The following is a 13,482-nucleotide window of genomic DNA, read 5'->3' on the forward strand; positions in this document are numbered from 1 at the left end:
CCAACCTACGTCACACATGACGTCACACGGGTCCCCGGTTGCCAAAAAAGGCAAGTGGTGCTCGCTGCAGAGCCATTTGGGCGAGCTGAGCTCCAGCGAGGGGGAGCTTGAGCTTGAGCTCCACCTTTTTTGCACTTCTTTTACGAGTGATGTCACTGGGGGTAGGGTTAGGGGTGGGGTTGGTGTACGCATTAAAACAGCTTACAGGAGGCAGAGCGAGAGCTCATGCTCCCCCTCGCTGGAGCTCAGCTCTGCTCAAATGGCTCTGCAGCGAGCACCCTCTCAAAAAAGGACAGGCTGCAATGGGAAAAATGTTGTTTTGTGCGGTAGGATGCCGAATTCGAGTCCAAAAATAGAAAACTTAACTTCTACCATCCACCACACACTGCTTTAATACCGACTGCAGACGTCTTTGGCTAAATGGGAGCTGAATGAAGTGAGGAGCTAATTAGAAATGCTGGACTCTGCAGTTGTCATGTTATATCAGGTCAGTTCACGCTGTGCTGAATCAGACACATCACTCGCTTTTGATTGCAGAAATGATTTCAGCGAAAACAGTTACACATGGTGAATTAAACTGCGGACACTGAATGCTTAGAATGAAACGTGAAAGTTATGTTTATTAAGGTAAAGTTGGTTTTATATTCACACATTCATTCAGTGACAACTTGTGACAAACTCCCTATATTGTTTACCACGGCACTTTGAATATTCGGTCTGAAATAACCTGCAAGTGTGACTTGAAACTTGTGTTGGTGATTAATTACCCAGGCCTTGAATAACATTAACTCCGTCTTCTTTCCTTGTCTTTGGCTAGGCAGAATCTCGGTGTTTAGCTCTACATGAATCTGGTTGAATCTGGTCATCACTGAGCGTTATTTCTTGCACATGACCACACAGAATATCATTGTTGGCATCCAAAAACTTGTAGACCTTTAACTTGTCTCTTGTAAAATCACTTGGAGCTTCATTGAGATTGTATATTTCGGGCTGGATGCTTGGACAATTCGTCTTTTCCAATATCCATTGGGTGGATGCTATCGCAAATGGACCTGTCAGACGAACGCCGCTCACTTTAACGTTCATTTTGCTGAATCACTGTGCTTGTCACTAGGCGACGAGCTGTTATAATATGCTGAAAGCATTATGTAAATAATATATATAATGTGTAAGTAATATATCTTATTTATAAGACAACAACAAAGTCTGCACCGCATCTGATGTCATCCCCTCGCTGTAAATGCTGGCGCTCCCGGTTTTTTTCTGCCACCTCCCTGCGCACGCATCCTGAATGTTCACAAACATGGTAATTGGTCTATACAGCTTAAAGTGACATTTAAAGGCTTTACTAGGGTAATTAAGGTAACTAGGCAGGTTAGGGTAATTAGGCAAGTCATTGTATAACGATGGTTTGTTCTGTAGATTATTGAAAAAAAAAATAGCATAAAGGGGCGAATAATATTGTCCCAAAAATGCTTTTTAAAAAATTAAAAACTGCTTTCATTCTAGCTGAAATAAAACAAATAAAACTTTCTCCAGAAGAAAAAATATTATCAGACACACTGTGAACATTTCCTCGCTCTGTTAAAAATAATTTGGGAAATATTTAAAAAAATCAAATCAAAAGGGGGCGAATAATTCTGACTTCATCTGTATATATATATATATATATATATATATATATATATATATATTTCATCACTGCTATATAGAGCCCTGTGGTGATCTAGATTACAGTCTGTCCCGCAGAGCACTATGATGAATTACATCCGTGCACGGGTTCGGGAAGGCCCTACTTTTCTGTACTGGCAAATTTAAAGATGCTTCCCTTGATTTAAAGTACACATAAGGTCAAAACTGACCATGTTGATTTTGTTAGCTCACATCGCTAGTTTGGCGGTGAACAATTCATCTGTGCATGTCATTAAGAACAAACAAACAGTTTGCCCTTGTAATTTCAATAATTTAAGGAAATGCACTTCCTGTTTGTTTTCAGTTAAATTGGGTGGGGCTGGTCCCTGCAGGGTTGTCTCGTTCAGGGTGTTAGCGCTGCTGTGGGGTGGCAGTAATGTGGAGTGTCAGAAAAGTGTGGAGAGACTGACAGAAAGACAGAAGATCACAGCCAGATCCTGCTGATGTGCAGGAAACAGCAGCGCACTGTCAGTCAGCGGGACAGCAATCACACACACACACACACACACAGCAGAAAAAGACATTACACTTCACGTAGAGCACTTTAGCATTACAGTCATGAGAATCTGAAGAGGACAGGGGAATAACTATCAGTCCTTATTAGCCCTCCTGAATTATAATCCCCCTTGTAAATCCTCCCAATTGATCTTTGTCATGATGACAGTAGGGCGACGCAGTGGCGCAGTAGGTAGTGCTTTTGCCTCACAGCAAGAAGATCGCAGGTTCGATCCTCGGCTCAGTTGCCGTTTCTGTGTGGAGTTTGCATGTTTGCATGAATACATCTTGTGTGTATTCAGCACTGGTAAGTGTTTGGACCTGCATAGGCACATAACTATCGCGCTCTGCTGGACTTTAAAGCAGCTTTTAGTTGGTCAGTGGCGCTGTTCGTCTATTTCAGTTGCTTAAAATCGATACGCACCAACAATGCACCTTAACACACCTCTCTTATAGACCACGAGTCCACAAAGTGCCGCAAATGGATTTGTTATTTAACCAGTTAAACTCTGCAGACCCAGTACCGGGTCCTTGACGTCATTGACATTCGCTTTAAGATTAAAAGGGCTCGCATTGCACCAGACCCCCTTAAATGGTCTCCGTTTGAAAGTGTAGAATCTATATTTTATGCACATATCTGCATCACTTTGGTTTTTATCTTACTGTACAAAAGTTATTTACACTTAAATAACACAGTATTTTGAATACCCGAGCTGGGTATAGAGCATTGGGTCATTTTCATATGGTTCTTATATGACACATGAACAAGTTATAGCTCAAATGAAAGCTCTTGCCGGTGCTCATACGGTTCTAGCGTTCTTTTTACTGAGTTATATTCACATATCAAACAGTTGCCGAATGAATCTCGGTGTTTCCATGGCGCAGAAGTGAAAACAATACATTTATGATCAATAAGCAGCCCCAGATAACACAGACAGCTCATCTCTTACCTTATGCTGTGCGCTCCAGGGCCATTCTCCTCTGTTTTTGAGCTGATGTGCATAAGTAATCCTTTTATATGTCTGACGTGCTCCAAACACAGTGAATTATGTTTGATCAAGCAAAAGAATAGTGAAATATGAACACAATGATCGCTCCCTGTGGCTTGTACAGCACCTCTCATCAGCTGGAACACAATAACTTCTGCATAGATTATGGTGGAGACATTTCTCTTTTGTCCTATGATTACAGACATGTGCAGGAACCAGCAACATTAATTACAGCACACTAGAGCACACACAACCTAAAAGGTACACTTTCAAATTTGAGTTTATTAACAAAAAATACAAAAAGTGCCTCTTTTTTAGGTGTTTATTATAACACAGACAACATATACAGATATTTTAAACACTTTCAATGTGTTTTATGAAAACTCAAAGGGTTTTCTTTAAAATGATAGCAAATTTTTGCATTTACACCTCTGCATGTGGATTTGGGAAGCTTTTAAATTTGGGTAAGGCAAAATCCAGGCGGAAATCCCCAAATAACAGCAGAGTTTAACTGGTTTTAAACAACGTGGTGCATAACATAAACATTACAGTTGCGCTGGTCTGAAAATAGCAACAAATCGCATCAAACACATGTATGATAGGGCCTTTTGATTCAACTAAGCAGTACTTTTTTTTTTACAGTCTAGTTTTTCTACAGTCTCTACAAGCATACATTCACACAACATAAGCTACTTATTTTCCTAGTTTCTTCTCACCCTGGAGGCTCATTAGCAGCTTGTTAGCCTTCAGTGCAGACACAGAAAGCAATAAAGTGATGATTACTTCATTAGCGGTGGTCCACTGAGAGTGGGTGGGATGTTATTAAAGTGTTTGATTTGCTTAAACACTTTGAGAGCAAGTAAAAGATGTGACTTTTAGTAGCAAAATAGTCCACTCTGAAAACAATCCTGTCTATTATGAACATGTTTGATTGTTAACCCTTTATAGGACATTCAGTGAAATGCTCAACCCAGAACAGGAGAGATACTAAGGGTTATTATACGACATTATGACTTACACTGTAATGTAATCAGTTTCAATGAAGTAACCATATACAGTGGGGGAAATGAGTATTGAACACATCACCATTCTTGTGAGAAAACTACTTCTAAATGTTTTATTGACTTGAAATTTTTACCGGATGTTGGTAAGAACCAAATAAATCCACATATGCAAAGAAAGCAAATCTAATGAGTTTACAAATAAAGTTCTGTGTAATAAAATAAAATGACAAAGGGAAAATTATTGAACACATCAAGAGAGGAAGGTGTGGAAAGACATGGAAAGCCCAGACAGCAGCTGAAATCTCTCAGTAGTTCTTCAGCAACGCTCTGCCCTTCCTCAGTGTAAATGAACATCAGCTGCTTCAGTCCAACATCTACATCAGCAGGAGGATGAAGATGAACCCATTTCAGCAAGACAATGAGCCAAAACACAGCAGAGGAGACTCTCAGATGCTTTCATAGAAAGAAAATCAAGCTGTAGAATGGCCAAGCCAATCACCTGATCTGAATCCAATAGGAAATGCAAGATAAAGCCTGTATTTGATATATGAACTCCTTGTTCAGATTTGTTTTGTTTTATTTTATTTTTACGTTTGTATTATTTGGGTTTTTACCAAAGATCTGGTTCAATTCCATGTCAACAGCTCCTTTAGGTTGGTCGCCTCTTTAAGGGTTTTAAGAGACAGCTGTGGAGCAAGTCTAGTGTCTGCAATGTCACAAAAAATACCAAACGACCACCAAAATGTCACTCGTCACACGCTGTAGCTGCGATTGCTTATGACAAACACTGAATCACACACGGCCTGTGGCTGTTTTACAGCACAGTACCAATGATGTAACAAAATGCAAAGCGAAGATTGTCTGATGTGTTTGCGTCATTAATAACGGAGCGCTGAACTGCCTGTCAGCATCATCCTTAGGTCTCTGTGGAGGCTGTTAAAGCATTACAGCTCTGTGATGACACTAAGCATCTCCTTAAAGAGGCTTGCACGAGTTTATTTTGACTTGGCATACGCTTACCAGAGGTCGCTGGGTCGCTGGTTCGATCCTCGGCTCAGTTGGCGTTTCTTTGTGGAGTTTGCATGTTCTCCCTGCCTTCGCGTGGGTTTCCTCCGGGTGCTCTGGTTTCCCCCACAGTCCAAAGACATGCGGTACAGGTGAATTGGGTAGGCTAAATTGTCCATAGTGTATGAGTGTGTGTGTGAATAAGTGTTTGTGGATGTTTCCCAGAGATGGGTTGCGGCTGAAAGGGCATCCGCTGCGTAAAAATGTGTTGGATAAGTTGGTGGTTCATTCCGCTGTGTTTCACATTGCTTATTCATTAGCATGCATGCACTCCAGAACACACACTGTCTTGGTTAACCCATATTTGGATCAAATATGGACAAACCCACCGGGATATTTCACTTAAACTGATCCATATCGTGTTTGACATTCTGCACATGCAGAGCCAGGATTGATTTATATCACCTCTAGAGCGCAGGAGGTTTCTGAAGGCGACAGAGGGTGACGGCCGCTGCAAAAGCGCTGACTGGGGAGGCAATTGCCTGAAATGTAACTGATCCAATAAAGCAGGGCTGTAATTTAGTCGTATTGCTGATGGAGCGAGACGGGAGGCGTTTGGCTGCGGTGACAATATTCAAGAGCAGCATGTCATGGTCATTAAGATTGTACCAGTTGTGGGAAAAACACCCTTAAAAAGCAGTATTCATTGTGCAGAAAGAGAATTGGTCTGCACACAACTGGAATACTGCATAAAACGCCTCTGAATAAAACAGCATTTCCAGTCAATGAGAAACTGAAGCCCAGTGCATGCTACAGGATCTTCAACATCGGCAGATCGCTGTGCTGTTCACACTACATGCCTTGATTTTGTGTCCTTTATACATGAAATAGGGTCATATTTTGGTTGTAAGGGTCTCCAACAACAGTCCAATATGCATGCAAGGTCAAAAAACACTGTCATGGTCTTATTGACCTTATTCTAAAATGCGGAAGTGCGCCTGTTTTCGCGATTGTTTTAGAACTTTCGTTTCAGTCGCCTACGGGAGAAATAACAAACGGCAAAAAACAGTCAAACTACTTGCTCTACAAACAAATGTTTGCATGACTATATAGACCAAGTAGAATAATATAACAAGGAAATATCAGTTTGCAACATCAAACAGCGAAACGAGCAGTTTTTAACGTCTAAAAATGAATGGAAGTGAATGACACCGGAAGTCTCGTGCCAAAAAGATTCAAATGGCAGCGCCCGCCTGTCTGCAGAGAATAAGGTGAATAATCTGCATTTATCTTTACATAATTATCCCAGTGACTCCCATATGAATCGTTCAGCGATTGTTCATTTGTTCCCAAACCCCTTCTTAGCGCGAAGCTAATCTGCACTGATTAGACCGATGACAGCCTGCTGCGATTGGTCAACACTGACCGCCTTCAGCGCGAGACAGAGTGAAATGCCCAGCATCTAATCAACAATGTAGAAGTAGTCACAGAGCATACACGCTCAGGGCCGGCGCGTCCATAGAGGCGAACTAGGCGGTCGCCTAGGGCAGCAGAATAGAGAGGGCGGCGTCTGCAACATCTCTCAAGGTTTTTTAATTCTTTTAAACATATTAATATATAACTTCTTTTAAGAACATTTTAATATAGGCACTATCTTTATAAATAAACTGCATAGTTGCAATCTAAACAACTACATTCTCCACTAAATTAGCCTCAAAAGTACCTGATGTTGTCTAACTGCCGGAATATTTGTCAAACTGCACAAGCAGAATAGAGAGGGCGGCGTCTGCGACACCTCTCGAGGTTTTTTAATTCTTCACTTTCGCCAAGTTTTTTCCTCTGCGCTGTCGCCACCGGCTTGCATGGTTCGGGATCTGTAGAGCTGCGCATCGATGGATTTGCTCTTCAGTGTTTGGACTCTAGTGATTATTAAACCACACTGAACTGAGCTAAACTGAACTGAACTGAAACTCTGAAAACTGAACTACACTGTTTACATTCACTATGATCTGCTTTGTGAAGCTTTGACACAATCTACATTATAGAAATAAAGGTCAATTGAATTGAATTGAATTGAAAAGGCGGCCTTTACAGCGCGTGACCATAGGTGACAAATTGCAGTATTGCACGTAAAGAAACAATCCTTCTCAGTAGCCATCCCTGCTGAAAAATCCAGCTTAAACCAGCCTAGGCTGGTTGGCTGGTTTTAGCTGGTCGACCAGGCCGGTTTTAGAGGGGTTTTGGCCACTTCCAGGCTGGTTTCCAGTCATTTCCAGCCTGGTCTTAGCTGGTCAGGCTGGGAGATGACCAGCTAAAACCAGCTTGACCAGCCTAGCCAAGCTGGGAGTCCAGCTTAAACCAGCTATATCCAGCTTAAACCAGGCTGGTCAAGCTGGTTTTAGCTGGATTTGGCTGGTAATTTTCCAGCCTGACCAGCTAAGACCAGGCTGGAAATGGCTGGAAACCAGCCTGGAAGTGGCCAAAACCCCTCTAAAATCAGGCTGGTCAACCAGCTAAAACCAGCCAAGCTGGTTTAAGCTGGATTTTTCAGCAGGGATATCTGTAGAATGCAGCTTTAATTGGGTTAATGGGAATCAAGTGGAGCGGTAATCAATGCAGTGGCTTGTGGGAACTGAAGTCCACATGCTGTGGTAGACTAGAGAATGGGAAGAGTGCCCACCAGCAGGGCCGGAGCAAGCTGAACTGCCGCTCTAGGCAAAGGACGATCATGCCGCCCTCAACCAGAAAGTTAAAACGGAAATGACCGGTTATCAAATTGAAGAGCTGGGGGGGGATGGTTGACATAACTGAGGACACGGGGGTGGGGTGGGGGGGTTGTCGCTGACATAACTGAGGACACGGGGGCTGAGGTAGGTGTCGCGGACATAACTGAGGACGCGGGTGTTGAGGGGGGTGTCGCGGACATAACTGAGGACACGGGTGATGAGGGAGGTGGCGCGGACGCCGCCCTCTCTATTCTGCTGCCCATGGCACAGATATAACTAAGGCGGCGGGGGCTGAGGGAGGTGTCGCGGACAAAACTGAGGACGCGGGGGGTAAGGGAGGTGTCGCGGACGCCCCCTTCTCTATTCTGCTGCCCTTGGCGCAGATATAACTGAAGCGGCGGGGGATGAGGGAGGTGGCGTGGACGCCCCCTTCTCTATTCTGCTGCCCTTAGCGCAGATATAACTGAGGACGCGGGGAGTGAGGGAGGTGTTGCTGACATAACTGAAGACGCGGGTGTTTGAGGGAGGTGTCGCGGACATAACTGAGGACGCGGGTGTTTGAGGGAGGTGTCGCGGACATAACTGAGGACGCGGGTGTTTGAGGGAGGTGTCGCGGACGCCGCCCTCTCTATTCTGCCGCCCTTGGCGCAGATATAACTGAAGCGGCGGGGGTGAGGGAGGTGTCGCGGACGCCGCCCTCTCTATTCTGCCGCCCGAGGTGGTCGCCTAGGTCGTCTCTATGGACGCTCCGGCCCTGCCCACCAGTGTAGCTCTCGGCTACTAAAGCTAGTAATTGACCACAAATGTATGCAGGATTAGATGTTAATATGGGATAATAAAGGAATCAATGCACTTTAATAGCACTAGATGTGCACTATTAAAGAGTATAGGGGGCGATTTCGGATGCAGCCCAAGTCTGTGGCTGATGGAATACAAATTTAATAGGGTTAAAGGTAATCAGATGAAGCAGTAATCAACGTGTAAAGGTGGATGAAAATGGACAATCTTAAATCGGTTTAGCTTCTGTTTACACCCGTACTTATCATTATCCACTTGTGAACATCTTAATGCTACGTGTACTGCAAATATATTTATAAAGTCTATTAGAGAACATTAAAATAAACAGTCACCAAATCACATTGCTTAATTTGTCCTTGTTTTCAATACTGTAACCCAGTGTGTGTGTTTTTCTTTCAGCTCTCCTTTATGCCACCATCTTTGGTAACGTAACCAACATCTTCCAGCAAATGTACGCCAACACCAACCGCTACCACGAGATGTTAAACAGCGTGAGAGATTTCCTGAAGCTCTACCAGGTTCCCAAAGGCCTCAGCGAGCGGGTCATGGATTATATCGTCTCCACGTGGTCCATGTCCAGAGGAATCGACACTGATAAGGTATCGTTGTAAGAGATCTTCATCTTCATTTCTTAAGGCCATTTGTTCTGTCTTTTGCCATAACATCCGTAGCGCTTGTGAATGATGTCCCTCTAATGTTTAAGATCACAGTCTGCCTGTGTTACGTAAGGCTTTCAACCGCTTCTCAGAATCTCATGAATTATTCTTGATAGGCTCGGACAGTCGCCGAGTTGTAGTTTAAGCTAGATGCTCACACTTGAAGTCCGGATTATTCACCCTCCTGTGAACTTTTATTTTCTTCTTCGGATATTTCAATATTTCAGTATCTCCTCTAATAGTTGTTCTTCTGGAGATAGTCTTTTTGTTTTATTTTGGCTAGAATGAAAGCAATTTTTAATAGTTTTAAGACATTTTAAGGTCAATAATAGTAGCCCCCTTAAGCAATATTTGTGTGTCTACCAAACAAATCACTGTTATACAATGACTAGAGGCTCGTTTCCACTGACTGGTACAGTACGGTACGGTACGGGTCACCTTTATCAGGCTTGCGTTTCCACGATCAAGGCTACCCTTTTGGATGGGCATGGTGTACGACAGAGAGTTTCAGTCTACGTCATTCTCGCTCGAATAAATGTCTACAGTAAAGCTGTAGAGGTCGTTCACCTTAATAACCCTGCTGAAAAATCCAGCTTAAACCAGCCTAGGATGGTTGGCTGGTTTAAGCTAGTCTACCAGCCTGGTTTTAGAAAGGTTTTGGCCATTTCCAGGCTGGTTTCCAGCCACTTCCAGCCTGGTTTTAGCTGGTCAGGCTGGAAAATGACCAGCTAAAACCAACTTGACCAGCCTGGTTTAAGCTGGACATAGCTGGTTTTGGCTGGGCTCCCAGCCTGTTTAGGCTGGTCAAGCTGGTTTTAGCTGGTCATTTAGTGACCAGCTAGGACCAGGCTGGAAATAGCCAAAACCCCTCTAAAACCAGGCTGGCTGACCAGCTAAAACCAGCCAACCATTCTAGGCTGGATTTTTCAGCAGGGAATGATTTGATCAGCTGTAGTTACCCTGTTTTAATCTTCTAAGGCAGGGGTCACCAAACGTGTTCCTGGAGGTCCGATGTCCTGCAGATTTGATCTCCAACCCTAATCAAACACACCTGAACAAGCTAATCAAGATCTTACTAGGTATTCCTGAAACATCCAGGCAGGTGTGTTGAGGCAAGTTGGAGCTAAACCCTGCAGAGACGCCGGCCCTCCAGGACCGAGATTGGTGACCCCTGCTCTAAGGGCTTATTATGTGGTTCTGTCCCCATCTTGTGAATGAAAACAACAACCATCTTTGGTCTACTGCTCAGTATGGCAGGCTTATGGCCGCCAACGAGCTCTTTCAGAAATTGTAAACATTTTATATAGGCACTATCTTTATAAATAGACTGCATAGTTGCAATCTAAACAACTACATTCTCCACTAAATTAGCCTCAAAAGTACATTATGTTGTCTAACAGCAGGAGTATTTGTCAAACTGTAGAGCGTCCTCTGTATGTGGGCGGAGTAAAGCACAAAGGTGAAGGGTGAAATATCTCACGGCTATCAGCCAATCAGATTCAAGAACCAGACAGAGCAGTTGTATAAATATACATAATGCCCTCTTCATTGCTCTTTTGCAGGTTTTGCAAATCTGCCCCAAAGACATGCGAGCCGACATCTGCGTTCATCTCAACAGGAAGGTGTTCAAAGAGCACCCTGCGTTTCGCCTGGCCAGCGACGGCTGTTTAAGAGCTCTCGCTATGGAGTTTCAGACCATCCACAGCGCGCCGGGAGACCTCATATACCACGCGGGCGAGAGTGTGGACAGCCTCTGCTTTGTGGTGTCGGGGTCTTTGGAGGTCATCCAGGATGATGAAGTTGTTGCAATTTTGGGTAAGTATGATTATACCAGTGCTCTTCGGTCTACTGCTACTTAGAGCTGCACAATTAAGCGTTAAAAAAAAACGCGATCTCGATTCGAGCCCCTAGACGATCTTAATCCAGCATTTGTACGATTCTGTCAATCATATTTTCAAGTTCAGGAGAGAAGAAAAGGCGGCTGCACGAGTCTTTTCAGTGTTTCACACACGTTGCTCAGTGACATTGACACCTCCAAATGATGTTGAATGAGACACACACTGTATTTATAAGGTATAATTCCCCTAAAAATGCAATTTTTGTCTTCATATAATGATGTTTTCACGATCGGGAAATCACACGTGACGTGAACTGCTGACCACGCGCGTCTACTTTAGTGAACAGAACCTGCATATGTTACAAGTAATACAGTTGTAAATAATATTCAGTTTGTGGCACAGAGTGATCGTTTGGGAGCCGCGCGCGAAGTATAAACAAGCACTTAGCAGTCAAAATGGGAATGACTATGGGATGAGGGATCCGGAACTGCTAAAATGCTAACTCGCTTCCAGGTTTTTGCATACAGATTGACACCATAGTTCCCCCACTCTCTAATCCAGCCAGTTTCCTCTAGAGGTGCACCCATAGTGTCCTGTGATCCATGTAAAATGTGCAGCTATTCTCCAGTTGTTACCCTGAAGGTATCAAAACGCCTAATGGGATTCATTTCTCAACGTCCTCCCCTGTTTTTCCGTGTTTTCTCTCAGGAAAGGGCGATGTGTTCGGCGATGTGTTCTGGAAGGAGGTGAATTTGGCTCAATCCTGTGCAAACGTGCGAGCGCTGACCTACTGCGACCTCCACATCATCAAGCGGGACGCTTTACAGAAGGTGCTGGAGTTTTACACCGCCTTCGCCGGACACTTCTCACGCAATCTGGTGCTCACCTACAACCTGAGGAAAAGGGTGCGTATTTCAACACTAGATGAAGCATCCCAAAGTGAGTTGGGGGATTTTTAGGCATGTTTAATATCTGAAGATGGCACGCTATTATATACAGGGCTTGACATTAACTTTTTTGATCAACATCCACTAGAGGTGTGAACCTATACTGGTCTCACGGTTCGGTTACGATTATCATGCCATCGATTCGGTTCAATTCGATATCTCGGTGCATCACGGTGCATTGACGATGTTTTCCATATATAGTGTTATATTTTAGGAGGGGGAGGCTATAACATGCTGTCTGTATAAACACACAGACACACAGCAACACACTGTCTCTCATTCAAACACATTCACAAACATAGACAGCATCAAACAAACAAACACACACACAAACACACTTAAGCCCTTGTAACAGGGAGAGCTCGTGCAGAGCGGAGGAGAAAAACGAAAAAAAACCCCGAAAAAAATAAGCACTTTTCCGACAGTCCCTTACAGAGAGCTCCTCACAGCGCGAGCTCTGCCGACTAAAGTAAACGCAGACTGCGAGGGCTTAAACAGAGCAGTGCTCATAATGTCGAGTGAAAAAAAGAAAGACAGCTGTGAAACATAACCAGCTTTGTCTTTCTGTAGGAAACACACTTAAGATCTTTTTAGGGTAAGAGTTTTTTGAGTTATTGCCATCTATAACTGAAAGTGTGTCAGGAAAATCGAAAACAAAACCAACTGAAGCGCGCTCATTTCTGGCGCCCCACTGGATATACAGCGCCCTAAGCATTTGCCTATGGTGCCTATGCCACGGGCCGGCCCTGAGTTGGCTGAGTGTTGTAAATAACGGCGCTCACCTCCCTCGCGACAGAGCGCATAGGAGATCAATGACGTCCCTACATAATATCCGGTTATGGTTATTACTGAATCGATACCGAATTGTCCGCGTTTGCATCGCGGTGCACCGAAGAAACAATTAATTTTGACACCCCTAACATCCACTGTGGCTAGTAGATTTTTCAACATTACTAGCCACTCGCCAACAGGCCCGGAGCAAGCTGAACTACCGCTTTAGGCAAAGGACGGTAATGCCGCCCTCAACCCTAACGCGAAAGGGGGGGAGGTTAGGGAGGGGGGGTACGCCGCCCTCTTTATTATTATCTATTATTTCAAGAGTTCACACTTAGCTCATGATTTATACATAGCTTGTTTGGCATGCTGTCCCGGTAGAGAGCCCTGAGCTCAAGGGATCCTCGAGCCCAGGGCTCCCCCCCTTTTGCAGGGCGAGTGGAGATTGAGCTCAGGTCTATATTAAACTCCCTGCTGCTGAGGCCAAGGCGAACTTCCTGAGAGTAAGACATTATAAAAAAGGTTTAGGCTTGTTTTATCTATAATATAGAGCACATT

General features: G+C 43.9%; 1 protein-coding gene across 2 annotated transcripts in view; it reads left to right on the forward strand.

The window, feature by feature from the left end:
- Nucleotides 1-13,482, forward strand: part of kcnh1b (potassium voltage-gated channel, subfamily H (eag-related), member 1b) — a 52,015-nt gene that overhangs the window by 21,925 nt on the left and 16,608 nt on the right. For both annotated transcript variants that reach the window (XM_009296521.5, NM_001278814.1), the window contains 3 exon segments: nucleotides 9,109-9,308; nucleotides 10,928-11,180; nucleotides 11,912-12,108. In XM_009296521.5, the coding sequence (XP_009294796.1) occupies nucleotides 9,109-9,308; nucleotides 10,928-11,180; nucleotides 11,912-12,108 (650 nt within the window).

Source organism: Danio rerio, chromosome 22 (genome assembly GCF_049306965.1).
Source record: "Danio rerio strain Tuebingen ecotype United States chromosome 22, GRCz12tu, whole genome shotgun sequence".
In the NCBI taxonomy this organism is placed as follows: domain Eukaryota; kingdom Metazoa; phylum Chordata; class Actinopteri; order Cypriniformes; family Danionidae; genus Danio; species Danio rerio.